The sequence below is a fragment of the Salmo salar genome, chromosome 24 (assembly GCF_965601325.2).
Source record: "Salmo salar chromosome 24, fSalSal1, whole genome shotgun sequence".
In the NCBI taxonomy this organism is placed as follows: Eukaryota; Metazoa; Chordata; class Actinopteri; order Salmoniformes; family Salmonidae; genus Salmo; species Salmo salar.
Genome location: NC_138314.1, coordinates 28,933,292 through 28,959,757, shown reverse-complemented (window position 1 = coordinate 28,959,757; position 26,466 = coordinate 28,933,292). Strand labels below are relative to the sequence as shown.

At 42.3% G+C, this 26,466-nt stretch overlaps 1 protein-coding gene across 2 annotated transcripts in view; it reads right to left on the bottom strand.

Moving 5' to 3' along the window:
* Nucleotides 1-26,466, bottom strand: part of jak2b (Janus kinase 2b) — a 40,331-nt gene that overhangs the window by 8,924 nt on the left and 4,941 nt on the right. Inside the window, exons 3-21 of one of the 2 annotated variants that reach the window (XR_006761837.2) lie at nucleotides 21,865-21,988; nucleotides 21,631-21,748; nucleotides 11,412-11,557; nucleotides 10,834-11,125; nucleotides 9,960-10,079; nucleotides 8,638-8,795; nucleotides 8,418-8,529; nucleotides 8,054-8,240; nucleotides 7,270-7,394; nucleotides 6,947-7,081; nucleotides 6,606-6,693; nucleotides 5,972-6,099; nucleotides 5,619-5,757; nucleotides 5,173-5,324; nucleotides 4,884-5,034; nucleotides 4,397-4,533; nucleotides 3,981-4,170; nucleotides 2,161-2,280; nucleotides 1,755-1,927 (exon numbers count right to left, since the gene is read on the bottom strand). Coding sequence is in view for 1 of the 2 variants with exons in the window: in XM_014171549.3 (XP_014027024.1) it covers nucleotides 1,755-1,927; nucleotides 2,156-2,280; nucleotides 3,981-4,170; nucleotides 4,397-4,533; nucleotides 4,884-5,034; nucleotides 5,173-5,324; nucleotides 5,619-5,757; nucleotides 5,972-6,099; nucleotides 6,606-6,693; nucleotides 6,947-7,081; nucleotides 7,270-7,394; nucleotides 8,054-8,240; nucleotides 8,418-8,529; nucleotides 8,638-8,795; nucleotides 9,960-10,079; nucleotides 10,834-11,125; nucleotides 11,412-11,557; nucleotides 21,631-21,748; nucleotides 21,865-21,988 (2,800 nt within the window). In the remaining variant the exon portion in view is untranslated. Of the gene's footprint in view, nucleotides 1-1,754; nucleotides 1,928-2,155; nucleotides 2,281-3,980; nucleotides 4,171-4,396; nucleotides 4,534-4,883; nucleotides 5,035-5,172; nucleotides 5,325-5,618; nucleotides 5,758-5,971; nucleotides 6,100-6,605; nucleotides 6,694-6,946; nucleotides 7,082-7,269; nucleotides 7,395-8,053; nucleotides 8,241-8,417; nucleotides 8,530-8,637; nucleotides 8,796-9,959; nucleotides 10,080-10,833; nucleotides 11,126-11,411; nucleotides 11,558-21,630; nucleotides 21,749-21,864; nucleotides 21,989-26,466 lie in introns of both variants that reach the window. The other variant, XM_014171549.3, reaches the window with a different exon arrangement.

The window sequence follows — 26,466 nt, the reverse complement described above, 5'->3', positions numbered from 1 at the left end:
AATGGCGGTGGAAATGCCTCAATACCGGTATGTAGTAAATATAAGTAAACCGCCTAGTCCTACTTTAAATGATTATGTTGGTTGACTTCAAGCAATATCATTGGTCACAATGAAAATAAAAACTGTTATTTCTGGCAGTGACCGAATAAAACTGTCCCTCCAGGATTTGCAGCGTTTTTTAACCTGTTAGGGCTAGGGGGCAGTATTTACACGGCCGGATAAAAAAACGTACCCGATTTAATCTGGTTATTACTACTGCCCAGAAACTAGAATATGCATATAATTATTGGCTTTGGATAGAAAACACCCTAAAGTTTCTAAAACTGTTTGAATGGTGTCTGTGAGTATAACAGAACTCATATGGCAGGCAAAAACCTGAGAAGATTCTGTACAGGAAGTGCCCTCTCTGACCATTCCTTGAGCTTCTTGACTCTTTTTATTGAAAACGTAGGATCTTTGCTGTAACGTGACACTTCCTACGGCTCCCATAGGCTCTCAGAACCCGGGAAAAAGCTGAATGATGTCGAGGCAGCCCCTGGCTGAAAAACATTAGCGCGTTTGGATAGTGGTCGGTCAGAGTACTATGAGACTGAGGCGCGTGCACGAGGCGACCCCATGTTTTTATTTTCTCTCTCTTTGTACTAAAACACAGATTCCCGGTCGGAATATTATCGCTTTTTTACGAGAAAAATGGCATAAAAATTGATTTTAAACAGCGGTTGACATGCTTCGAAGTACGGTAATGGAATATTTAGATTTTTTTTGTCACGAAACGCGTCGTGCGCGTCACCCTTCTTTACACTTCGGATAGTGTCTTGAACGCACGAACAAAACAGAGGATATTTGAACATAACTATGGATTATTTTGAACCAAACCAACATTTGTTATTGAAGTAGAAGTCCTGGGAGTGCATTCTGACGAAGAACAGCAAAGGTAATAACATTTTTCTTATAGTAAATCTGACTTTGGTGAGGGCTAAACTTGGTGGGTGTCTAAATAGCTAGCCCTGTGATGCCGGGCTATCTACTTAGAATATTGCAAAATGTGCTTTCACCGAAAAGCTATTTTAAAATCGGACATAGCGAGTGCATAGAGGAGTTCTGCATCTATAATTCTTAAAATAATTGTTATGTTTTTTGTGAACGTTTATCGTGACTAATTTAGTAAATTCACCGGAAGTTTGCGGGGGTATGCTAGTTCTGAACGTCACATGCTAATGTAAAAAGCTGGTTTTTGATATAAATATGAACTTGATTGAACAAAACATGCATGTATTGTATAACATAATGTCCTAAGTGTGTCATCTGATGAAGATCATCAAAGGTTAGTGCTGCATTTAGCTGTGGTTTGGGTTTATGTGACATTATATGCTAGCTTGAAAAATGGGTGTCTGATTATTTCTGGCTGGGTACTCTGCTGACATAATCTAATGTTTTGCTTTCGTTGTAAAGCCTTTTTGAAATCGTACAGTGTGGTTAGATTAACGAGAGTCTTGTCTTTAAAATGGTGTAAAATAGTCATATGTTTGAGAAATCGAAGTAATAGCTTTTCTAAGGTATTTGAATAACGCGCCACAGGATTCCACTGGCTGTTACATAGGTGGGACGATTTCGTCCCACCGACCCTAGAGAAGTTAAAATGATTTTCACATTTTGCAATATCCAATGATTTCAATGATGATAATAAGCAGGGAATTGTTAATTTTGCTAAAAAAGATAGCAGAATCCTGGAGGGACTGCTAAAGGTGTCTAACCAGAAGATGGGGCTCTCTCCAGGCTCCTTGACCATATAGTACTCCTTGTCCTGGGGCAGGACCTTGCTCAGGCCAAAGTCCCCTATCTTCACCCTCAGCTCACTCTCTACCAGGATGTTCCGGGTTGCCAGATCTCTGTGGATGTAGCGCTTGGTTGCCAGGTACTCCATACCCTGCACACACAAAAGAACAAAGACAAAAACGTTCAGATCTCATACATGCTTTACCTTTACTTCCCACTAGATTGCAGTCTGTATTAGTGTGTATTAGAATGTTATGAACTATCACCATATGGTATCAACATCAGGCATTTAGCTGAGGGTAGATATCTGGATATGGAAGAGTGAAACCATTATAATCAAAAGGTTAATGTTACTTTCATATCTGGTCACTATCAGTACCTTACATATCTGAGCGGTATAATGCACCAGTTTCATGTGGTCTATTCTCGGCTTGTTCTTGATGAGGTAATCTCTCAGACTCCCATAGGGCAGGTATTCCATGATCAGTCGCAGGTTTCTCCGGCCTGCAGACAACAAACAAATAGAGAAACATTCACCTCTGCACTGACTTAGGAATCTATGAATAACTTGCTGAACTTGTCTTGTCTTCTGACTGGATTAAAAGGATCTGTTGGAGTTACAATACTATTCACCTTCTGTGACTTCCAGAGAACATAAAAACACTGCCAACTTTCCTGCTGACTCAGAGTTCCCACATCAATAGTGTATTCTAGAGACTTGTCTTTTCAGAAGCAAACAGGTTACTAATGATCGGATCCTGGACTAACAGGTTACTGGAATTTTGACTTCCTGACGGGTGGAGCCCAGGTGATGAGGGTAGGCAACAACACCACCAACAACCCTTAACACAGGGGCCCCACAGGTGTGTGTGATTAGTCCCCTCCTGTACTCCCTGTTCACCCACGACTGTGTGGATACTTCAGGGTTTTGGCAATGAAGCGTTAGCGCAATGGCTGGAAGTTTATGGGTATCTTCTAGCATGCTAGTACATTGAACAAAAATATTAACGCAACATGTAAAGTGTTGGTCCCGTGTTTCATGAGCTGAAATAAAAGATCCCAGAAATGTTCCATATGCACAATAAGCTTCTTTCGCTCAAATTTTGTGCACAAATTTGTTTACATTCCTGTTAGTGGGAATTTCTCCTTTGACAAGATAATCCATCCACCTGACAGGTGTGGCATATCAAGAAGCTGATTAAACAGCATGATCAATACACAGGTGCACCTTGTGCTGGGGACAATAAAAGGACAGTCTAAAATGTGCAGTTTTGTCACACAACCCAATGACACATATGTCTCAAGTTTTGAGGGAGCGTGAAATTAGCATGCTGACTGCAGGAATGTCCACCAGAGCTGTTGCCAGATAATGGAATGTTCATTTCTCCACCATAAGCTACCTCCAACTTCGTTTTAGAGAATTTGGCATTATGTCCAACCGGCCTCACAACCGCAGACCACGGGTAGCTGTCCACCAGGACAGCTGATTAAACTGAGTATTTCCGTCTGTAATAAAGCCATTTTGTGGGGAAAAAATGATTCTGATTGACTGGGGCTGGCTCCCCAGTGGGCGGCCCTATGCCCTCCCAGGCCCACCCATGGCTGCGCCCCTGCCCAGTCATGTGACTTCCATAGATTAGGGCCTAATTAATTTATTTCAACTGATCGATTTACTCAGTAATATCATTGAAATTGTTGCATGTTGAGTTAATAGTTTTGTTCAGTATAAATACCCATAGATTTCCAGTCATTGCGTTAATGCTAGTTAGCATTGGCTCGCATAACTACTGTACCTCTAACTTCCTTCATACTGGACACAGAGACATAAGTTGTTGCCATATGTAGGACAGTGACTTGTAAAGTGAACTGAGGAGTTTGCTCCTCTCCTCGATTGCCTCCTCTGGCCAAAGATACTCAGGTGTATCCTATTGCAGAATTGTTTTGAAATCCACCACACCCCCTTTGAATCACCTGTTGTTTTCTCGGAGGAGAAAATCATGCACATGTAAAATGGTATGCTACTTATCCATGTATAGATCTATACATGGATGTACCCTACCACTTTACATACGTATTTTGGTATTCCTCCTCTGTAAACGTAATTTGCCTGATGATGCACTAGTGGAGAGTCATTTCAATTTGACCTTTTTCGAAAGGAGGAGAGGACACGAGGAATCAAGCCAATCCCACACGTCACACTGTACCTGCGCTGTAACACACTCCTTTGTATTTGACGATATTCTCATGCTGAAGAGACTTGAGGATCTCGATCTCCCGCTCAAAGTCCCGCATGTGCTCTTCCGTGCTGTGCTGAAGCTTCTTCACAGCCACGACCTCCCCCGTGTTGTCCTGGAGTGGGTCGTACCGGCACATCTCCACACTGCCAAAGTTACCCTGATGGAAGAAACCAACATGATTAAGTAGGGCGGAAGAGATTACATTAAAATCAGCTGATTACTTAATGAAGCGCTTTGGGATGGAATCAGAAACATCCACAAACGAGAACAGTGTGTGGTGTTCAAAGACCATGAATGATCATCTGTGGTCATCATTGTTCATGACAATGAGTGTGATTCCTTAGCTTGTGGCCATCATTGGCTGTGATACTGTGGTTCCTTACCTTGCCTAACTGCTGTAGGAAGATGAGGTGTCTTTCCTCAAACTGGACTGGCTCCTGGTTCTCAAACGCCCCAGTGACCCACGGTGACGCTGATGTTCTGTTTGGCAGGAGGTCACTCTCCACAATCAGCTCATATTCTGTGGGCAAAAACAGCACAATGTCAAATCACACAGACATGTTCAATAATGACAGTATTTTTTTCAGAGACTTGTATTTGTTCCATGTCTGCTTGGATTCTCCCCATCTCTTTTAAGCCCCTAGCAGCACTTGGTCCACCTAAAACACAAACACCGGTAACAGCCTGGATATAATATAGGCTGGTAATATGGCCACCATTACACCCATCATTTCCTCTTCCTATAACAACATGATGTGTGACAATTATAATAATCATGACCTCCTTGAGACAATCAACTCAATGAAGAGACCCTAGGACCCATCAGTATGACCCAGTTTAAATCTGCAATGACTGTAGCAATGCACTGACCAGGTGTGAACAGGCTGTTGAGGTCCCTGATGATGACCCTGAAAGAGGGTCTGAACGTGGGCTCATAGTCCATGCAGCTGGTGATCAGGTTAGCAAGCTCAGTCCACTTAGGAGCAGGCAGCTGGTGGCGGTCCTCGTAAAATAGGTTTTTCTGAACCAAAGAATCATTAAAAGGTACGTTAGTTTGAGACTCTTTGTAGTAGGACTGCATATCAAATTGCATTAGTGTAAACATACTGCTATATATTTCTAAAACATAACCTACTGGTATAGCTGATGTGATCCTCACCTTAGAGTTGTCCAGTGTCACCAGTGGTTTCTCCCCTCCACTGCAGATCTCCCACAGCGTTGTGCCAAAGCTCCACTTGTCTGCTGCAAGGCTCAGGTTGGTAGAATCCTCAATACATTCAGGAGGCACCCAGGGGATTCGCTCAACCAAAACTGGACCAGACCACAATATGTAATTAATGACAATCAATTCACACAGCATTTAGTGTTCAATAATCATAACTCTGAAATAGTACAATATGTTTTGAATATAATATCTAGGTTGTAATATTTTAAGATGGGAAAGGTTGTAAAAACTGAGGTATTCAAGGATTTTTGGAGGTGTGGCTCAGGTCATAGCTGGGGTAACTTTGTGCACACAACTGAGTTTTGATGGATAAACGTTGCCTCCTTCTGGCAGCCTAGTGGTAACACCGGTGTATCAGAGGAAGAGAGAGGAGAACTCACTATCTTTGGGCAGGACAGTGATACTGACACCAGGGTCACTCAGCTTGATGAAGGGTGGATTCCCAGTTTTCCGGTCCTCTTCCCGGATCAGCAGGACGTTCTTGGCACAGACGTTCCCATGAGCAAGGTTCTTTTCCTCCTGCGGGATTGAGGGGAGGGGACAGTCAGGAGGAGAGGGGACAGTGAGGAGCAGAGGTGCATCACACCAACTAACTAAACATTCACAAACTTCCTGCAGGGATTGATGGACTGGTGCAGTCTGTGGCGTGTAACGCTGAGAATGTATAATTATCCATAGAGTCCCTTTATCAATGAGCAGCCATGTCTGTAGCACAGGTTGGTTTCAGCCTTACCAGGAAGTGCATGGCCCAGGCAAGCTGCTTGGCCACTTCAAGCTTCCACAAGATGTTGACTGAGTTTTTGTTCTTTTTCAGGTATGTGTCCAGGGAGCCAAACTTCACATACTCCTGCACCATGATATCTGTAAGAGTTAACAGCATTTTTACAGGGGTTAAAACACAAGACATTTTCCCAAAGGATTAATCAAATGCCACTATTAATGAACCTTTTTGCAATAAAGCATAAATATCGCTATATCAGCTTTCATCGAATCCAGCCCTCCAGTAATGTAGCAGTACATTACATACCAGAGACAACATGGGCCAATCTAAAAGCAGCAGAGGAACACTCATAGGGCACAGAGGCTGGCAGATTAAGAATGGTCAGGTAAGAGGGTTTTGATGAAACAGCTCGGTATTGTAATCCCCCTAAGAATAGCCCACCTTGACTCTGCTGTGGTCTCTTCTTCAGGTTACACAGATTATTACAGCGGGTCAGAGGATCAGCAGTCACAGTAGGGTAGTGGACATTAAAGGATAATAACCTAAGCTTAAAAAGCAGGCAGGTAGTATGGATGGAGGGACACACTCATTCACTTGCTTAATCTGTTATATACATTTCCCAACTTGGACAGACTGATTGACTCACTCTCCTCCCCGCACACACACACGCCGTAGTTCAGCACCAGGTGCTTATGGGATAGCTGGCTCATCATGCTGGCCGCCTCAAAGAAAGACTGTAGAGAAGGAGAGACATAATCATCATTAATAAACACTGTCACCATTTATTATAGCCCACCATAGACAACGGCTGATTTAAGACAATAATGCCAATAAACATGACCACAGGCAATTGGTCACCTGCTCTTACTTTTTTTGTAGAAAGATTAAGTACTTTATTTTTTGCCAATCAACTCAGGAAAAAATGTAATGTCTGATATGTATATATATATATATATAATCTATGTGTATATAATCTTAGTTTCTTACCTCCGAGTAGTTCCTGTGGGCCTTGTCCAGGACTTTCATGATGACGTCTGTTTGGTGCATCTCCCCGTAGTCTCCCAGCTCCTTGCGGACCCCTTTGAAGATCTTTGTGAATGTCCCTTGGCCTTGACTCTCAGTCTAAAAAACACACAAACAAGACAGTGTCTACAATAAAAAGATGCATTCCTGAATCTTTCATTGATAAGAAACAGACACTGCATGCTGGTTATCCAAAACTGTACTAAACAGTGAGATGATGACATCTACAATTTTGCTGTATGAATGAAAATAAGACTGTGTGTCTGTGTTGAACGTGAAATGCTTACATATTCCAGGTCCTCTTTCCTGATCTTGTGGAACACCATTTGGTTGATGTTGCGTCTCTGTAGGGAGGGAGAGAGCGGCACGTCTGAGCCCTTGTTACTCCTGGATACCAGTAAACTGGACTTGTCTGTCAAGAAAGACAAGAGGACCGTATAAATCAGCCTTAACCATTGACAGTATATTGAGTTGAAGTGGAGCAACGCCTCAACATGTCAAAGAACTTCTCTGCCGATTTAGAGGCAATAAATCAAGATTTAAGGTGGCACTCCAGTCTCCTTTTCACCTCATTTATCACCTCATTTACTTAACAGAAGGCACATCTCAATAGCTGGTCTTGGTATGACATGACATGGCACAAGTGGGCAAGCAAGGGGGAGCCCGGTGACATCACATCAGACAAAACACTTGCATGGCCTACACCTTGAAGTTTCCTGTTTTTATTTTGTATTTTTTTATTTAACCAGGCAAGTCAGTTAAGAACAAATTCTTATTTACAATGACGGCCTAGGAACAGTGGGTTGAACTGCCTTGTTCAAGGGCAGAACGACAGACATTTACCTTATCAGCTCGAGGATTCGATCTAGCAACCTTTCGGTTACTGGCCCAATGCTCTAACCACTAGGCTACTTGCCGCCCCAGTTGTGTCTAGAAAAATTATATTTTGCAAAACCTATATTTTTACCATTAAGTGTGTGTACATTACTGTATTTATGCTTGGGATATTGTTTTTGTTTTTCAACAGGAACAATTCCAACATAGCTGGAGTGAGTCTTTAAACTCAGTTACCTTTGGATTTGGGTGGGCAACACTTGCTGAACTGGAAAATGATGCCATCAGAGCGCACAGTCTCCTTCTGATAGCAGCTCAGCAATTCCTGGAGGTTGCTGAAGTTCCTTTTGGTTCCACTTAGATTGAACTCTCCATTAGCAGCCTTAGTGATCTGGCAGTGCTTGTACTCAATGCCATCGTATACCTAAAGGAAAGCACAGGAGCAAGAAATTATAATCAAATCAGTGTTCCTGTGACATGATAGTTAAATATGTTCCAAACTGCTTATATTCTACACAAAGGTTTTCCAATATGGCAAAATTCATTCATTTATTTTTTTATCTGTTATGTACTAAAATTATAACTTAAAAACAGTACATACCCCCACGGTGAAAGTCAAAAAGTATTTGTTAAAGTCCTTAGGGCTGCATCGCAGGATGTACAGACCCCGCTTGTTCCCAGATTTTTGTAGTCTATTAATTGCAAAATCCATTCTGTGGAGAAGAACAGAGTGTATGTATGTGTGTGTCTCTGCAAGTTATTGATTCACAATCAGATGATGCATAGTGCTCTATAAGGGTAGGATTCCAAACTTCACTTACGAAATGGGACCATGACAGTGGCTTGTAATGGCCTCCACCAGTGCAGGAGGTGCCACTTCTTTACAGAGGTAGTGGTGTGCATCTGTCGTCAAACGATAGTAGCCATCAATCAGCGATATAAAGGACAGAGCTTCAGAGAGGCAATTGAACTCCAGTTCCTGAGACAGTGCAAAAAGGATGAGAATACAACTGTCAAGATATTTATCCAATCCAAGAAAAACTGGAGTTGATAGAATGAGGTTTCAATACTGTGGCCGTTTCAATGTGAATATTAAAACTTCTTAGGGATAGGGGGCAGTATTTTCACGTCCGGATGAAAAGCGTGCCCAAAGTAAACTGCCTGTTACTCAGGCCCAGAAGCTAGGATATGCATATAATTAGTAGATTTGGATAGAAAACACTATGAAGTTTCTAAAACTGTTAGAATAATGTCTGTGAGTATAACAGAACTGATTTGGCAGGCGAAACCCCGAGCACAATCCATCCAGGGATTTTGTTTTTTGAGGTCATTGTGTTTTCCAATGCTTTTCTATGGGAACCATGATTTATTAGGGCCCAGATTGCAGTTCCTATGGCTTCCACTAGATGTCAACAGTCTTTAGAAATTGGTCGATGTTTTTCTTTTGAGAAATGAGGAAGTAGTGCTGTTCTTTGTACGTGTCACTCTGAAGGCCTCTAGTATTTTGGTGCGCAGGAACAGGAGTGCGCTCCGTGTTATTTTTCTTCGGTATTGGAAACAGATTATCCCGTCTTAAATTTGATTGATTATTTACATTTTAGGATACCTGAGGTTGGATTAGGAACATTGTTTGAAATGTTTGGACCAAGTTTACAGGTAACTTATTAGATATTTTGTAGTCATGTTGGGCGAGTTGGAACCGGTGTATTTCTGAATCAAACGCGCCAAATAAATTGACATTTTGGTGATATAAAGAAGGAATTTATCAAACAAAACAACCATTCATTGTGTCACTGAGACATTTGGGATTGCAAAAAGAAGATCTTCAAAGGTAAGGCATTTATTATATCATTATTTCTGACTTTTGTGTCACACCTGCCTGGTCGAAAAATAATTTTCATGTGTTTGTATGTGGGGCGCTGTCCTCAGATAGTCACATGGTGTGCTTATTTTTAAGCTTTATTTTGATGTATTACACTTATATTTTCGTGAATGTTGAATATTGATATTTCTGTTTGAATTTGGCACTCTGCAATTTCACCGGATGTTGTCAAATCTATCCCGTTAACGGGATTGGCGCGTTAAGGGATCACTAAGAGGTTAAGAAAGGCTGGTGAAGGTGAAAGGCTGACGTCAGTCTTACCAGAGTCTTGCCGTCTTGTTTATTGATGGTAACCACTCGACTCTCCATCGAGCCCTCCTTATTGGCCTGTTTAATACTGATGTCAGTAACGTCTGGGAAATCACAGTAGGTCTGCAAGTCCTGCTCGGAAAAAGGTGGGAAAACAAGATGTAATTTCACTCAATCTAGAGGATATCATTCTTCTGAAACAAAGTAAAATGTGTTGATTGAATAACCTTTAGTGCCAAGAAGCAGAAAATTGCATGAAAATTGCATGAAATGACTAAAATGTAGTTCTAAGCCAGCAATGAGCCAAGTACAGTATTTGCTTTTGCCTATCTTCACTGGAGAAAATTAAGTCCTTGAATATTTTAAATTGTTAAACACCACAGACTGATCTGATGCAATCCATTGGCATTAGATTCAATTAGCAATGTAAGCCACTGTTGACCTACTGTAACAGCTCTTAAACCCATTAATTACTCAATTATACATTAACACCTCTAACCGTGGATTAGGAAAGAATAAAACGGCCAGGCCAAAGCTACAAAATAGCATGACTTTACCACCCTAAATATAAACTTCACAGTAAAACCCTCCTGACAACAGCATGAAACCATCTAAATAATATTGGATACATTTTGTAGGTAGCTAGCTAAATCACTGGGATTACTGTATGAAATTATTTCATAGGCTATACGAGGCAACCAGGAGTTCAGTCATGTTTCCACTAAGTAAGAGATTGCACTCAAATCATAGTGTACTCATTTACTGTATTGATCCTTCCACTTTCAAGGAAATATAGTCAGTGATAAGTCTGATAATTTATGACATTTCAGCAAATTCCCCTTAGACAAGTGAACATGAACAACCCGGACAACACTGCTGTGAGTACCTGCTCAGAGTCTTTGTGCCCGTCTCTGCACCACTGGATGCCATGATCAGCCGTCACGATGATGGTGACCTGCCCTGCCGAGGATTCCCTGACCTGGAAGCGTTCGGTGTAGAAGGCCTGCTCGAGAGACTCCATGTTGATGAGGTATTTGAGCTTCAGATCGCGTGCCGTAGCCCGGCACTGGCTGAACTGCTGGATGAACTTCTTGAAGCGGTAGCGGATCCTCTTCCTGGTCACGAAGTTGCAGTCCTGGATGTGAGCCCTCATGTCCTTGGGCAAGAAGGACTTGTAGCTGAGGTGACAGCGGGGAAGAATAGGATAAGTCAAGCCATATAGAATAGGTTAGTATAATAGGTACCTGTAGAATACCAAGATACACAATAGACCATAAATAATTTACATTGCCAATTCAAGTCATACTGTTGGCCATACTACTTACAGTATTGTTTTAGGTATGGCCTTATGGCATTGTTGTAAATATCCAGCGGAGACATTTGTCTCTAGCTACAACTGACCCCCAGTACTACCAGGTTAAAACCACTTAAGTGGTTGGACATGTATTTAGCTTTCCTCTGCACCTTATGGAATTGTAGATATCCAGCGGAGACATTTGTCTTTCCTTGGCTATCCTCATCATGTCCAATACAGCCATGCCAAGGCACTCCTCCTGAGTCTCATGTGTGTTGGCGATCTTCACCCAGCCATTCACAAAGTCACTCCTCCACTAAACACAGAGACAGAGGTGGGCTGGTTAATATATTGTAGTTGTCATGACTCTCCTGTGAGGATGCAAAGATCAGGTTACAATGGATCAACGTCTACAGATCCCTCTCACCCGCAGAGGGGAGGAGGGATTGGTGTAGGGGTTTTATGACACCTCACGACAATCGTAAATTGTATGCAGCAGACGACTCCTTTTGGTCTCTAGTATTGGGATTGGAATGTCCCTTTGTCTCCAGAAGATTTTGCCGCCCAGAAACTCTAAGTCCAAAAGTGAACACTGGGACAATATTTCTAGCATCTGGATGTGTGGAATGATGAGATGGGAAATTAATGTCTATTTTGTCTTGTCATTAAATATGGTATAAAAATATATATTTTTTAAAGTAACTTCTCCAACCAATCTCCTGATTCTGCCTCCTCAACCCTCCTCTCCTCCCTTTCTGCATCCTTTGACTCTCTATATCCCCTATCCTCCCGGCCGGCTCGGTCCTCCCCTCCTGCTCCGTGGCTTGACGACTCATTGCGAGCTCACAGAAACAGGGCTCCGGGCAGCCGAGCGGAAATGGAGGAAAACTATCCTCCCTGCGGACCTGGCATCTTTTCAATCCCTCCTCTCTACATTTTCTTCCTCTGTCTCTGCTGCTAAAGCCACTTTCTACCACTCTAAATTCCAAGCATCTGCCTCTAACCCTAGGAAGCTCTTTGCCACCTTTTCCTCCCTCCTGAATCCTCCTTCCCCTCCCCCCCTCCTCCCTCTCTGCGGATGACTTCGTCAACCATTTTGAAAAGAAGGTTGATGACATCCGATCCTCGTTTGTTAAGTCAAACGACACCGCTGGTCCTGCTCACATTGCCCTACCCTATGCTTTGACCTCCTTCTCCCCTTTCTCTCCAGATGAAATCTTGCGACTTGTGACAGCCGGCCGCCCAACAACCTGCCCGCTTGACCCTATCCCCTCCTCTCTTCTCCAGACCATTACCGGAGACCTTCTCCCTTACCTCACCTATCAACTCATCCTTGACCGCTGACTACGTCCCTTCCGTCTTCAAGAGAGCGAGAGTTGCACCCCTTCTCAAAAAACATACACTTGATCCCTCCGATGTCAACAACTACAGACCAGTATCCCTTCTTTCTTTTCTCTCCAAAACTCTTGAGCGTGCCATCCTTGGCCAGCTCTCTTGCTATCTCTCTCAGAATTACCTTCTTGATCCAAATCAGTCAGGTTTCAAGACTGGTCATTCAACTGAGACTGCTCTTCTCTGTGTCACGGAGGCTCTACGCACTGCTGAAGCTAACTCTCTCTCCTCTGCTCTCATCCTTCTAGACCCATCTGCTGCCTTTGATACTGTGAACCATCAGATCCTCCTCTCCACCCTCTCCGAGTTGGGCATCTCCGGCGCGGCTCACTCTTGGATTGCGTCCTACCTGACAGGTTGCTCCTACCAGGTGGCATGGCGAGAATCTGTTTCCGCACCACGTGCTCTCACCACTGGTGTCCCCCAGGGCTCAGTTCTAGGCCCTCTCCTATTCTCGCTATACACCAAGTCACTTGGCTCTGTCATATCCTCACATGGTCTCTCCTATCATTACTACGCAGACGACACACAATTAATCTTCTCCTTTCCCCCTTCTGATAACCAGGTGGCGAATCGCATCTCTGCATGTCTGGCAGACATATCAGTGTGGATGACGGATCACCACCTCAAGCTGAACCTCGGCAAGACGGAGCTGCTCTTCCTTCCGGAGAAGGACTGCCCGTTCCATGATCTCCCATCACGGTTGACAACTCCATTGTGTCCTCCTCCCAGAGTGCTAAGAGCCTTGGTGTGACCCTGGACAACACCCTGTCGTTCTCCAATAACATCAAGGTGGTGACCCGATCCTGTAGGTTCATGCTCTACAACATTCGCAGAGTACGACCCTGCCTTACACAGGAAGCGGCGCAGGTCCTAATCCAGGCACTTGTCATCTCCCGTCTGGATTACTGCAACTCGCTGTTGGCTGGGCTCCCTGCCTGTGCCATTAAACCCCTACAACTCATCCAGAATGCCGCAGCCCGTCTGGTGTTCAACCTTCCCAAGTTCTCTCACGTCACCCTGCTCCTCCGCACACTCCACTGGCTTCCAGTTGAAGCTAGCATCTGCTACAAGACCATGGTGCTTGCCAACGGAGCTGTGAGGGGAACGGCACCTCCGTACCTTCAGGCTCTGATCAGTCCCTACACCTAAACAAGGGCACTGCGTTCATCCACCTCTGGCCTGCTGGCCCCCCTACCTCTGCGGAAGCACAGTTCCTGCTCAGCCCAGTCAAAACTGTTCGCTGCTCTGGCACCCCAATGGTGGAACAAGCTCCCTCACGACGCCAGGACAGCGGAGTCAATCACCACCTTCCGGAGACACCTGAAACCCCACCTCTTTAAGGAATACCTGGGATAGGATAAAGTAGTCCTTCTAACCCCCTAATTAGTATTACTGTGAGCGTAGTTACAAGTGTATAAGTGTTGCCTTTCTTTGTCCCCTTTGTTTCGCTCTTTTCTGATAAACAAGCAGTCATGTTGTCGTTAGTCTCCTAGGGACCTGTTTTCATCGTATTAAGTTTCTAATCAATAACCTATACTGTGTGTATCCTGTGTCATCATTTAGTTAGCAAATAAATAATTACATCAATTTGTGTGGTACGGAATGATCAGTAACACTCGGGTTTGTGCAGATACAAGGAGTATGCGACGTTCAGAATTATGAGACTGATATGAGGTAATGATTAATAAATGACTGTTATCGATAAATATCTTATATCATCTACACTGCGTGCACAATTATTAGGCAAGTGAGTATTCTGATCTTATCATTATTTCTAGTCACATTTTCGAACTCCAAACCATATAAACTTGAATGCTTATTGGATTTAATCATTTTCAGGTGATATGTATATGTGTAATGAGGGAGGGTGTGGCGAAAGTGAATAACACCTTATATCAAGGTGTGCATAATTATTAGGCAGCCTCATTACCTCAGGTAAAATGGGCCAAAAAAGAGGTTTAACTGACACTGAAAAGCCAAAAATGTAAAATGCCTTTCAGACGGATGTGACACTCTTTAAATAGCTAAACTATTGAGGCGTGACCACCGGACAATCAAACGTTTTGTTGCGAATAGTCAACTGGGGCGCAAAAACGCATGGGGAAGAAAAGGCGCAAATTAACTGCAAAAGACTTGAGAAGAATTAAACGTCAAACTACCAGGAACCCATTGTCCTCCAGTGCCACCGTATTCCAGAACTGCAACCTACCTGGAGTGTTCAGAAGTACAAGGTGTCAAGTGCTCAGAGACATGGCCATGGTCAAGAAGACTGAAACAAGACCACCACTGAATAAGATTCACAAGTGAAGTGTCAAGATTGGGCAAAGAAATACCTGAAGACAGATTTTTCAAAGGTTTTATGGACAGATTAAATGAAAGTGACTCTTGATGGACCAAATGGATGGGCCCGTGGCTGGATCAGTAATGGACACAGGGCACCACTTTGAGTCAGGTGCCAGCAAGGTGAAGGAGGGGTACTGGTATTGGCTGCTATCATTGAGGATGAGGTAGTTGGACCTTTTCGGGTTGAAGATGGACTGAAACTCAACTCCCAAACCTACTGCCAGTTTCTGGAAGATTCTTTCGTCAAACAGTGGTACAGGAAGAAGTCCTCAGCATTCTAGAAGGCTATGATCTTTATGCAGGACAATGCTCCATCACATGCATCCACTGCTTGGCTAGCCAGCAAGGGCCTCAAAGATGCCTGAATAACGACCTGGCCCCCTTCCTCACCTGACTTAAATCCTATTGAGAACTTGTGGGCCCTTCTCAAACGTGAGATTTACAGTGAGGGAAGACAATACACCTCTTTGAACAGCATTTGGGAGGCTGTGGTTGCTGCTTCAGTGAAAATTGATCGTGAACAGATCAAGAAACTGACAGACTCCATGGATGGAAGGCTCATGGCAGTTCTTGAAAATAAGGGTGGCTATATTGGTCACTGAATATTTTTGGAAGGCCAAAAATGTTATATAATTGTCATTTTGTGTTACTTATCTGTTACACTTACTCTAAAAATTGAGAATCAACAAGTGAGTTGAGAATAAATTATTTTTGTAATTTAGTTGCCTAATAATTGTGCACACTAATAGTTGCCTAATAATTGTGCACACATATATTTCCCTGAGAAAGACAAAACTCACTTTTCCTTTGTTAAACATTCAGGTTTGAGGTTCAATAACATTTTGGATTGATTGAGAGCATTGTGTTTTATCAACAATAAAATTAATCCAGAGGAATACAATTTGCCTAACAATTGTGCACGCAGTGTAGAGTTCAATTCGGGAGATGGTTGGTAACTCGTTAAACAACTTCTTCGGTGGTACCCCAAATCCTAATGAGTTAGTTGTTACACGATTAATTTAATCGAGTAACAATTAAACCTAGTTAGTTGATTCGATACATAACAGTCATCAAATTAATGAAAGTCACGTCACGACATAGTTATACAATATAATGCTATAAAGGACAGATTATTATTATTTTTTATTTATTAACCTTTATTTTGACAGGGAGTCAATGCTGAGACCAAGGTCTCTTTTCCAAATGAGCCCTGTGTAGCACCACTAGTGGTGTAACGGACCGTAGTTGATCCGTGACCCGTACAGATCACCCCCCCACGGTTCGGCACTCATGTGAACCGCGGATCACTTGCAAAGTTTAACCAACATAGTGTGAAACAGTTTTACTGCTGCTGTTACGTATTTAAAGTAATAATTCCCTAAATCTCGATGCATTGAAAAGATAAAGACAAGACAGTTGTGTGCAATGTTTTACTCTGAAGCCTGATTTGATATATTTTTTAAATCAGTTGCGTGTACTGTTCACGTGAACGGGGCATGTCGAATCCCAACGAATCAATCCTGGATGCTCGCGTTGCAAAAAGCAAAGAAGAAAAAAGAGCAGTGACAGCCATGGCTTGCGGAGGAGCTGAAAAACTGGAAAAGCCTCCCGCTTCATTTAAGTCTCATGTATGGGAGCATTTTGACTTCCCTGTCAAATATGATGACGGAAGAAGGGTGGTGGACAACACCATTACGGTGAGGAGCCATTGTGCCACAAGAAAGTCGTATGATCATGGAAATACATCGAGCATGGCCACACATTTAAAGCGTCATCACTCTGGTGTGTCCGTGACGGGAGCCAACTCAGCCAAGATACAACAACTTCTCACCGCGGCATTTAAGAAGCCCTTTGCTGCGGAATCAGATCTGGCTAAAGCCATCACCAAATCTATTGGGATGTTTATCGCTGCAGACATGAGTCCATACTCTGTTATGGAAAACAAAGGGTTTAAAAATATGGTGAAAGTGCTTGAGCCACGCTACGAAATCCCCTTGTGCACCCACTTCAGTATGAAGATCATGCCAGATCTTTATGAACAGGAAAATATAAAAATTGTGACAAATTATCCAAGACATCCTAAGTTGCCCTAACTACAGACGGGTGGACCTCCAGGGCAACGGAAAGCTACGTGACTGTGACTGCTCACTACACCACAGAGGAGTGGGAGATGTGAACTCTGGTGCTACAGACACGCCCCTCTATGAGAGTTACACAGGCACAAATCTGGCACAGGTACTGCCTGGAGCAGTAGCAGAGTGGAAGGTAGAGAGGCCCAATAGCAATATCCCAGTCACCACAGATAATGCCAAGAACCAAGTAAATTCAGTGATAGAAGCTGGACTGAGCCACAGATAGCTTGCTTTGCAAGTGATCAATTTAGCATCCCAAAGGGGAATCTCAGTGAACCAGATGGACCGCCTTCTTGGGAGGATCAGGAAGCACAACAGCCGCTCATGTGCTTAAGACCAACCAAGAAATGCTACAGCTACCGACCCACAAGCTCATACACCATGTCACAACAAGATGGAACTCCACTTTTGACATGTTGGAGCGCTATCTTGAGCAGCAGGCAGCTGTATACTCTGCACTGACAGACAAGACCCTGAAAAAAAATAAAGACATCGTCACCTTGTCTGATGATGACGTGAAAGTGGCAGAGGAGGTCCTCCAGGTGCTCAAACCCCTCAAAATGGTTACAACCCTATTGAGCACTGAAACTGCACTGTCCATGATCCTACCTCTGAAAACAAGGATTCTACAATCCATGGTCCCAAGTGAGGAAGACAGCACCATCACTAGAGATGTCAAGGCTGCCATTAGAGAGGACCTGAACCCCAGATACCCCCCTAATGTACAGGACTACCTTCATAGATCTACTGCACTGGATCCAAGGTTAAAGTCCCTGTCTCACCTAGACCCTGCCCTATGCCAGAGGACATACAGTCATCTCACCACTGAGATTGTGGCCACTGAAGATGTAAAAAAAATAAAAAATAAGAGTGAATTACTTAAATAATAAATATAGTGCAGTCTAATCTTAGTCTATGCTATTGCTATTAGAATCATCCATTTTTTATTTGGAATAATAATGGATTTTATTAAATGTTATTGCCACAATTCTAGTTCTATGAAATATGGAAATATATAATTAGTTAGTTTAATAGATCAAGTAATTTCTTTCTGCAGGGTCAAGCCACAGAGCCGACAGAAGCAGACTCAGAGGCATCTCCACAAAATCATTCGGCCATGAAGGAGCTTTTCGGGGAGACATTTGCGAGCAAGGACACAGGCAAGACGTTTGCCAATACCATCAAAGAGGAGGTGGCATCAAGTGTCATTCCACTGGATGGTGATCCACTGGCATGGTGGAAAAGCAATGAGTGTAAATACCCTCACATTGCCATGATGGCAAGATGCTACCTGGCTGTGCCTGGCACTTCAGATCCCAGTGAGAGGGTGTTCTCCACGGCAGAGGACATAGTGACTGCAAAGAGGTCTTCCCTCTCCCCAGACAATGTAGACATCCTCATCTTTTTGAAAAATAATTTCAAGTTTCAGCTCAGGTCTGCTTTGCTTCTTTCTTTACTTTTTTTTATGATGTAGACACAGGCTATTGTTTCGTTCACTATTGTTCAAAGGAAGACGGTATCATGCCTCATATTACACTTTAATTTAACAATTGAGTATTGAATATTTTATTTAAACATTGAAAAGTTCCTTGCTTTAAGTAATAAATGGAAAGCAAAGTTATATTTATCTCCCTTTTATTTTTGCTGATCAGAAAACTGATCCAATCCGTGAGTTTTGTGATCCGTTGCACCACTAAGCACCAAAATACACATCAAAATATAAAAAACACATTAAACTACACATTCATACACACAATAAAATGCAAAACAACACACGAAAAGCAAAACAATCATAAAAACAGACACATTCTTCAGGAGAAAAGTTCCCCTAACAACCATCTGAAATGCCCTAGAGGCACCAATTCCTCCCATTTTAAAGTGTATTGTAGATCATTCCACACATAAGGTGCAAGGATATTAAAGACTGATTTACCTATTTCTCTAGAAACCAAAGGAGTGAACGGGTTTGATAACTTGTCATTTTAAATCTTAACAGTGATGTAATGTAAGTCGGAAGTTTGTAGATCAAGGCTTTGTAAACAAAAATAACGTAATGATGTGATCTACGTGATTTCAGAGGTCCAGCCAACCTTTTGGTAAAGAATACATATTCTTGCCCAGAGACTCTGGGTTAGAGCCCAGGCTCTGTCGCAGCCTGCCACGACTGGGAGGCCCATGGGACGGCGCACAATTGACCTAGCGTCGTCAGGGTTAGGGAGGGTTTGGCCGGGAAAAAAGTATTTGATCCCCTGCTGATTTTGTACGTTTGCCCACTGACAAAGAAATGATCAGTCTATAATTTTAATGGTAGGTTTATTTGAACAGTGAGAGACAGAATAACAACAACAAAAAATCCAGAAAAATGCATGTCAAAAATGTTATAAATTGATTTGCATTTTAATGAGGGAAATAAGTATTTGACCCCTCCGCAAAACATGACTTAGTACTTGGTGGCAAAACCCTTGTTGGCAATCACAGAGGTCAGACGTTTCTTGTAGTTGGCCACCAGGTTTGCACACATCTCAGGAGGGATTCTGTCCCACTCCTCTTTGCAGATCTTCTCCAAGTCATTAAGCTTTCAAGGCTGACGTTTGGCAACTCGAACCTTCAGCTCCCTCCACAGATTTTCTATGGGATTAAGGTCTGGAGACTGGCTAGGCCACTCCAGGACCTTAATGTGCTTCTTCTTGAGCCACTCCTTTGTTGCCTTGGCCATGTGTTTTGGGTCATTGTCATGCTGGAATACCCATCCACGACCCATTTTCAATGCCCTGGCTGAGGGAAGGAGGTTCTCACCCAAGATGTGACGGTACATGGCCCCGTCCATCGTCCCTTTGATGCGGTGAAGTTGTCCTGTCCCCTTAGCAGAAAAACACCCCCAAAGCATAATGTTTCCACCTCCATGTTTGACGGTGGGGATGGTGTTCTTGGGGTCATAGGCAGCATTCCTCCTCCTCCAAACACGGCGAGTTGAGTTAATGCCAAAGAGCTCCATTTTGGTCTCATCTGACCACAACACTTTCACCCAGTTGTCCTCTGAATCATTCAGATGTTCATTGGCAAACTTCAGACAGGCATGTATATGTGCTTTCTTGAGCAGGGGGACCTTGCAGGGGCTGCAGGATTTCAGTCCTTCACGGCGTTGTGTGTTACCAATTGTTTTCTTGGTGACTATGGTCCCAGCTGCCTTGAGATCATTGACAAGATCCTCCTGTGTAGTTCTGGACTGATTCCTCACCGTTCTCATGATCATTGCAACTCCACGAGGTGAGACTTGCATGGAGCCCCAGGCCGAGGGAGATTGACAGTTATTTTGTGTTTCTTCCATTTGCGAATAATCGCACCAACTGTTGTCACCTTCTCACCAAGCTACTTGGCAATGGTCTTGTAGCCCATTCCAGCCTTGTGTAGGTCTACAATCTTGTCCCTGACATCCTTGGAGAGTTCTTTGGTCTTGGCCATGGTGGAGAGTTTGGAATCTGATTGATTGATTGCTTCTGTGGGTGGACAGGTGTCTTTTATACAGCTAACAAGCTGAGATTAGGAGCAGTCCTTTTAAGAGTGTGCTCCTAATCTCAGCTCGTTACCTGTATAAAAGACACCTCTGAGCCAGAAATCTTTCTGATTGAGAGGGGGTGAAATACTTATTTCCCTCATTAAAATGCAAATCATTTTATAACATTTTTTACATGCGTTTTTCTGGATTTTTTTGTTGTTATTCTGTCTCACACTGTTCAAATAAACCTACCATTAAAATTATAGACTGATAATTACTTTGTCAGTGGGCAAACGTACAAAATCAGCAGGGGTCAAATACTATTTTCCCCTCACTGTATATTGGTTCCTTACTTCCCTGAAAAGTTGCATATCGCGGGGGCTATTCGATGCCAATGCAGTACACCACAGGATGTTTTTGTGCTGGTCAAGGGCAGTCAGGTCTGGAGTGAACCAAGGGAGAGAAGTTTTGACTTTTTATCTTATTATATCTGTTCTTAGTTCTACATTTTTTGAATGGGGCATGTTTATTTAAGATGGTGAGGAAAGCACTTTTAAAGAATAACCAGGCATCCGCTACTGACGGAATGAGGTCAATATCCTTCCAGGATACCCGGGCCAGGTCGATTAGAAAGGCCTGCTCGCTGAAGTGTTTTAGGGAGCGTTTGACAGTGATGAGGGGTGGTCGTTTGACAGCGGACCCATTACGGACACAGGCAATGATCGCTGGTTGAAGACAGCAGAGGTGTATTTATAGGGCAGGTTAGTCAGGATGATATCTATGAGGGTGCCAGTGTTTACGGATTTAGGGTTGTACCTGGTAGGTTCCATGATAATTTGTGTGAGATTGAGGGCATCTAGCTTAGATTGTAGGAAGGCCGGGGTGTTAAGCATATCCCAGTTTAGGTAACCTAACAGTACAAACGCGTGCTTTAGTGATCAAATCTTAACAAACATCATCACAGTGAATAGTGAGACAATTTGCTAGTTTGCTAGGTTCCGCATGTTACAGACTGACTCTTACCTGGGCAAAGAGGTATGCCATGACAAAGTCATCGAGGACAGGACTCTCGGAGCCCTTGGTGACTCCATACCGATATGCCCTCGTAGCCCCACTGCTGTACCAGCCAGGGAAATAGTACCTGAGAGACAGAGAGCGAGAGAGAGAGACAGAGAAATTAATAGTTTATTATTAGAGAGAGTGAGATCTAGCGAACAAAAATGCAGAAACCATGAGCACAGAAAACACTACACATACCTTATTCTGAAGACCATGTCCTCATTGGCATATTCATCTAGCTGGAAGACATGGTTCGGGGAGAACCACATGCCGTCTCTCTCTCTGAAGAGCCCAAACAGGCTGCAGTACAGAGGCGACACACCTAAAGAAGAGTGGAGACAGAGGATACATCATGAGATAGCATTCATTGTAGAACTGTCTTCATAAATACAGTGCTTATGAAGCACTTCCACGGTACACATTTTTAGTTTCAATAACTAGGTTCCATCCAATTGGCGACAGAATTTCATGTGAATATTCTAAAATCCTCATTAAGAAAATATGCACATTTTTCCACCAGTGGTGTTTCCACCAAACAGACTTGTTGTGAATAAAAATCAGTGTGTGAAGACCAATGCTCCGTGAAATATTTTTCCGGCACTGAGCAAATTTCAGGTCTGCTCTACGCAAAATTTTACATTGTGAAATTTCTGTGCAACTTCCAGCATTTACTGCGAACACTGAGGCTGTACCCGCTTTAAGTTAATGTTTTAATAGTGGCTATTTGATCATCATGTAGGCCTACCAGAGTTGCCTTCCATAAAAAAACTATGGAAAATGCACCCCATAACATCTTAACATGGAAATAACTGTTCTATCATTCAGCCTACAGTAGCAGCCAATGTGTGGTGTTCAATCTAGGTCTACATTTCAAAACATACAGGGCTTGACTGTTTATCCACTTGTCCTTCAGACAAGGAGGTGACTGACAATGCTGTTGTGTTGTTTGATGCAAGAAACCCCTTTACAAAATAAAATCCATTATTATTGTCATACCATTATTACAGAGAATCAGAAAAATGATGCTACCCTCTGCCTATTGGCTACTTAGCCTGTCTCAAAATACAATACTGCCCCTTTAAGACAAAAAAAAAGCTCTTTACCTGTGTCCCTTTTCAAAGGTGTCTAGAAATGTACACGTTTTGTGCTCTTGTAGGAAACAATCACTCCCCTTTTGCTGACTACAAATTATCTATAACTGGGCTAATAGCTCTCACTAACTAGTAAAGGATATTAACTAAATTTGCACATGTGGCTACATGCAGCTCTCGCTTTGCTCTCAAAACAAGCGCATCTACTCACGAACTCCCATGCTGTAAACAATCCAGTTCCAAGTAAATGGCACAGATCCATATATGGCAATGGTCTATTTGCATATAAGCTTACTGCAACTCTGATTGTTTATACCGCACCGGTCTGTGTAGTGTGTCAATGCAATAGAATCCTACTCCAATGCGTTCTGCCTGTATGTTGCATTGAAAGTGGCTAATATTGCGTTGATTCGATCACAATTGCCACATTAAAGGGAAACGTTGATAGCGCTAACAGGGCAAACTCTAGAACTGTGGTCACCAACCTTTTCTGACTCGAGATCACTTTCTGAGACAAAATGCAACCAGAGATCTACCTCTCAGATTTTTTTTTAACATGACTTAAAAAACGTAAGCCTTTGCAACATTAACCAATTAAAAACAGTACTGTAGCAATGAGGTTTGTGCAGTAAGCTATAGTCCCAACACATTAACACTGCATATTAGCTTTGCTTTAACTGCCCTGTCAATGCATTTTTGTTCTTGTTCGGGACACTTTTTAAATTATATTTCAAAATTTGAGGTAGGCTATATGATCACACCGGTACTAGATCTGTTGTTGTATTACTTGTGAGGCACAGCTGAGGGAGCATACATTTAAATAATTTGCTTTTTATTTTACTGGGGTGAGGGTCCTCGATATTAAAAAATACCCAAGCCGCTAAAAATGTTGAATACAAAGTGTTGTAAGAACTTAAACATTACCTAATTCATAAAAACAGCAACACTTTTCTGTATTCGTTGAGTGTCTCTCTCTAGTCACGGTTTTAAAAGTTTTGAAATCTCACAGTATCAATTTTGCTGTAGCCTGTAACATTACTGTAGACACGGTAATCTGAGCCATCCAATTGGCCAACGGTAAACCTATAGTGCACTTGATTTGCTCTTTGGGCCCACCGGGAAGAAAGAGTTTGTACCTTCAGATAAAATTGCAACAGTTTGCCTACCCGGCACGCAGCACAGCTGAATCAGGTGCACATACCGCCAACTGCCCGAGACTAATACAAAAAATAGAAACACAAGTCTTTATCATTGGGTTTTTTACAGACATTTTGGGCGATTGACTAGGAATGCATTGGATCAACCACTGCTCTAGAAAGTTGAGAGAAATTCAATCTCAGTGCTTCTTCTCTCTGTGAGCTGATATTTCTGCAAGGGCAGTCTCGGGGCACGTGCGCAGTTTAGAGGGAACATTGGTGATGACGTAGTGCACACAAATACATTTTTTTGCTAAAAATCTAAAGTTAAGTGTTTCCATTGCATTTTCAACTCTACCGATAGGTTAGTCACAAAAACAGTTATGTTAAATAGCAAATGTGCCAACTCTGGTCTTGGCATGTGTACGCCAGCAAACGGCTCGCAGACACAGTGCGGGTAGGCTGTGCAGGTACTGGATAGGATGGTCTACATGATGAGATTATTATGGATAAGAGTGACAATATTTTATTTGTCAAACGCCAGTCAAGCATCGATCACCATGTCACCAGAAAAAGACCCTTGATATTTATTGGAAAGGAGCATCACGCTCATCACCGTGAACTTTCAACACCCTGTGAAGTTCTTCATAATTTATATAGCCTAATAAACTGCATGGTTTCCAACTTCAAGACGTAGTGGGAGGACCACACTAGAGGTCGACCGATTATGATTTTTCAACGCTGATACTAATTATTGGAGGACCAAAAAAAGCCGATACGGATTAATCGGATGATTTTTATAAATATATCTGTAATAATGACAATTACAACAATACTGAATGAACACTTTTATTTTAACTTAATATAATACATAAATAAAAATCTATTTAGTCTCAAATAAATAATGAAACACGTTCAATTTGGTTTAAATAACGCAAAAACATAGTGTTGGAGAAGAAAGTAAAAGTGCAATATGTGCCATGTAAAAAAGCTAACGTTTAGGTTCCTTGCTCAGAACATGAGAACATATGAAAGCTGGTGGTTCCTTTTAACATGAGTCTTCAATATTCCCAGTTAAGAAGTTTTAGGTTGTAGTTATAATAGGAATTACAGGACAATTTCTCTCTATATCATTTGTATTTCATATACCTTTGACTATTGGATGTTCTTATAGGCACTATAGTATTGCCAGCCTAATCTCGGGAGTTGATAGGCTTGAAGTCATAAACAGCGCTGCATCAAGCATTGCAAAGAGCTGCGGGCAAACGCAGGAAAGTGCTGTTTGAATGAATGCTTACAAGCCTGCTGCTGCCTTCCACCGCTCAGTCAGACTACTCTATCAAATATCAAATCCTAGACTTAATTATAATAAACACACATAAATACGAGCCTTAGGTCATTATTATGGTCAAGTCCGGAAACCATCATTTTGAAAAAAAAAAGTTTATTCTTTCAGTGAAATACAGAACTGTTCCGTATTTTATCGAACGGGTGGCATCCATAAGTCTAAATATTCCTGTTACATTGCACAACCTTCAATGTTATGTCATAATTATGTAAAATTCTGGCAAATTAATTACGGTCTTTGTTAGAAAGAAATGGTCTTCACACAGTTTGCAACGAGCCAGGCGGCCCAAACTGCTGCATATACCCTGACTCTGCTTGCACAGAACGCAAGAGAAATGACACAATTTCCCTAGTTAATATTGCCTGCTAACATGAATTTATTTTAACTAAATATGCAGGTTTAAAAATATATACTTGTGTATTGATTTTAGAAAAGGCATTGATGTTTATGGTTAGGTACATTGGTGCAACGACAGTGCTTTTTGGTGAAGTAGGCTGTGATTCGATGATAAGGCACCACAACAGGCACCGCATTGATTATTTGCAACGCAGGACAAGCTAGTTAAACTAGTAATATCGTCAACCATGTGTAGTTAACTAGTGATTATGTTAAGATTGATTGTTTTTTTATAAGATAAGTTTAATGCTAGCTACTTACCTTGGCTCCTTGCTGCACTCGCGTAACAGGTGGTCAGCCTGCCACGCAGTCTCCTCGTGGAGTGCAATGTAATTGGCCATAATCGGCGTCCAAAAATGATGATTACCGATTGTTAATCGGCCATGCCGATTAATCGGTCGACCTCTAGACCACACAACATATCAAAGTAAACTTGGAGTCCCGCGATGAGATGATGGTTATTATACGATGGTTTCCACCACCCTTTCTCGCAAAATTAATTTTACCGACACAAAAAGATCTGACCATGTCGAACTAACAAATGATCTTTTGGTATTTATATAATTGTACCGAAACGTCCTGTTTACATCACAGCTGTCGTGATTTTTTTTTAATGTACTGTATGACTTTACTCGCATAAAAACTGTGGATGGAAACATGATTAATTTCACAACAACACGAAAATATTGTATCTATCATCAACATTTAGGAGACCAGATAATGCCTTGAGTCTTACTAAAAAACTTGAAAAGGATTCGAATGTTACGATAATAAAATGTTCTACCTACAGGGTCACCAAAAGGTCATTAAACACAAGACCTGTATTTGA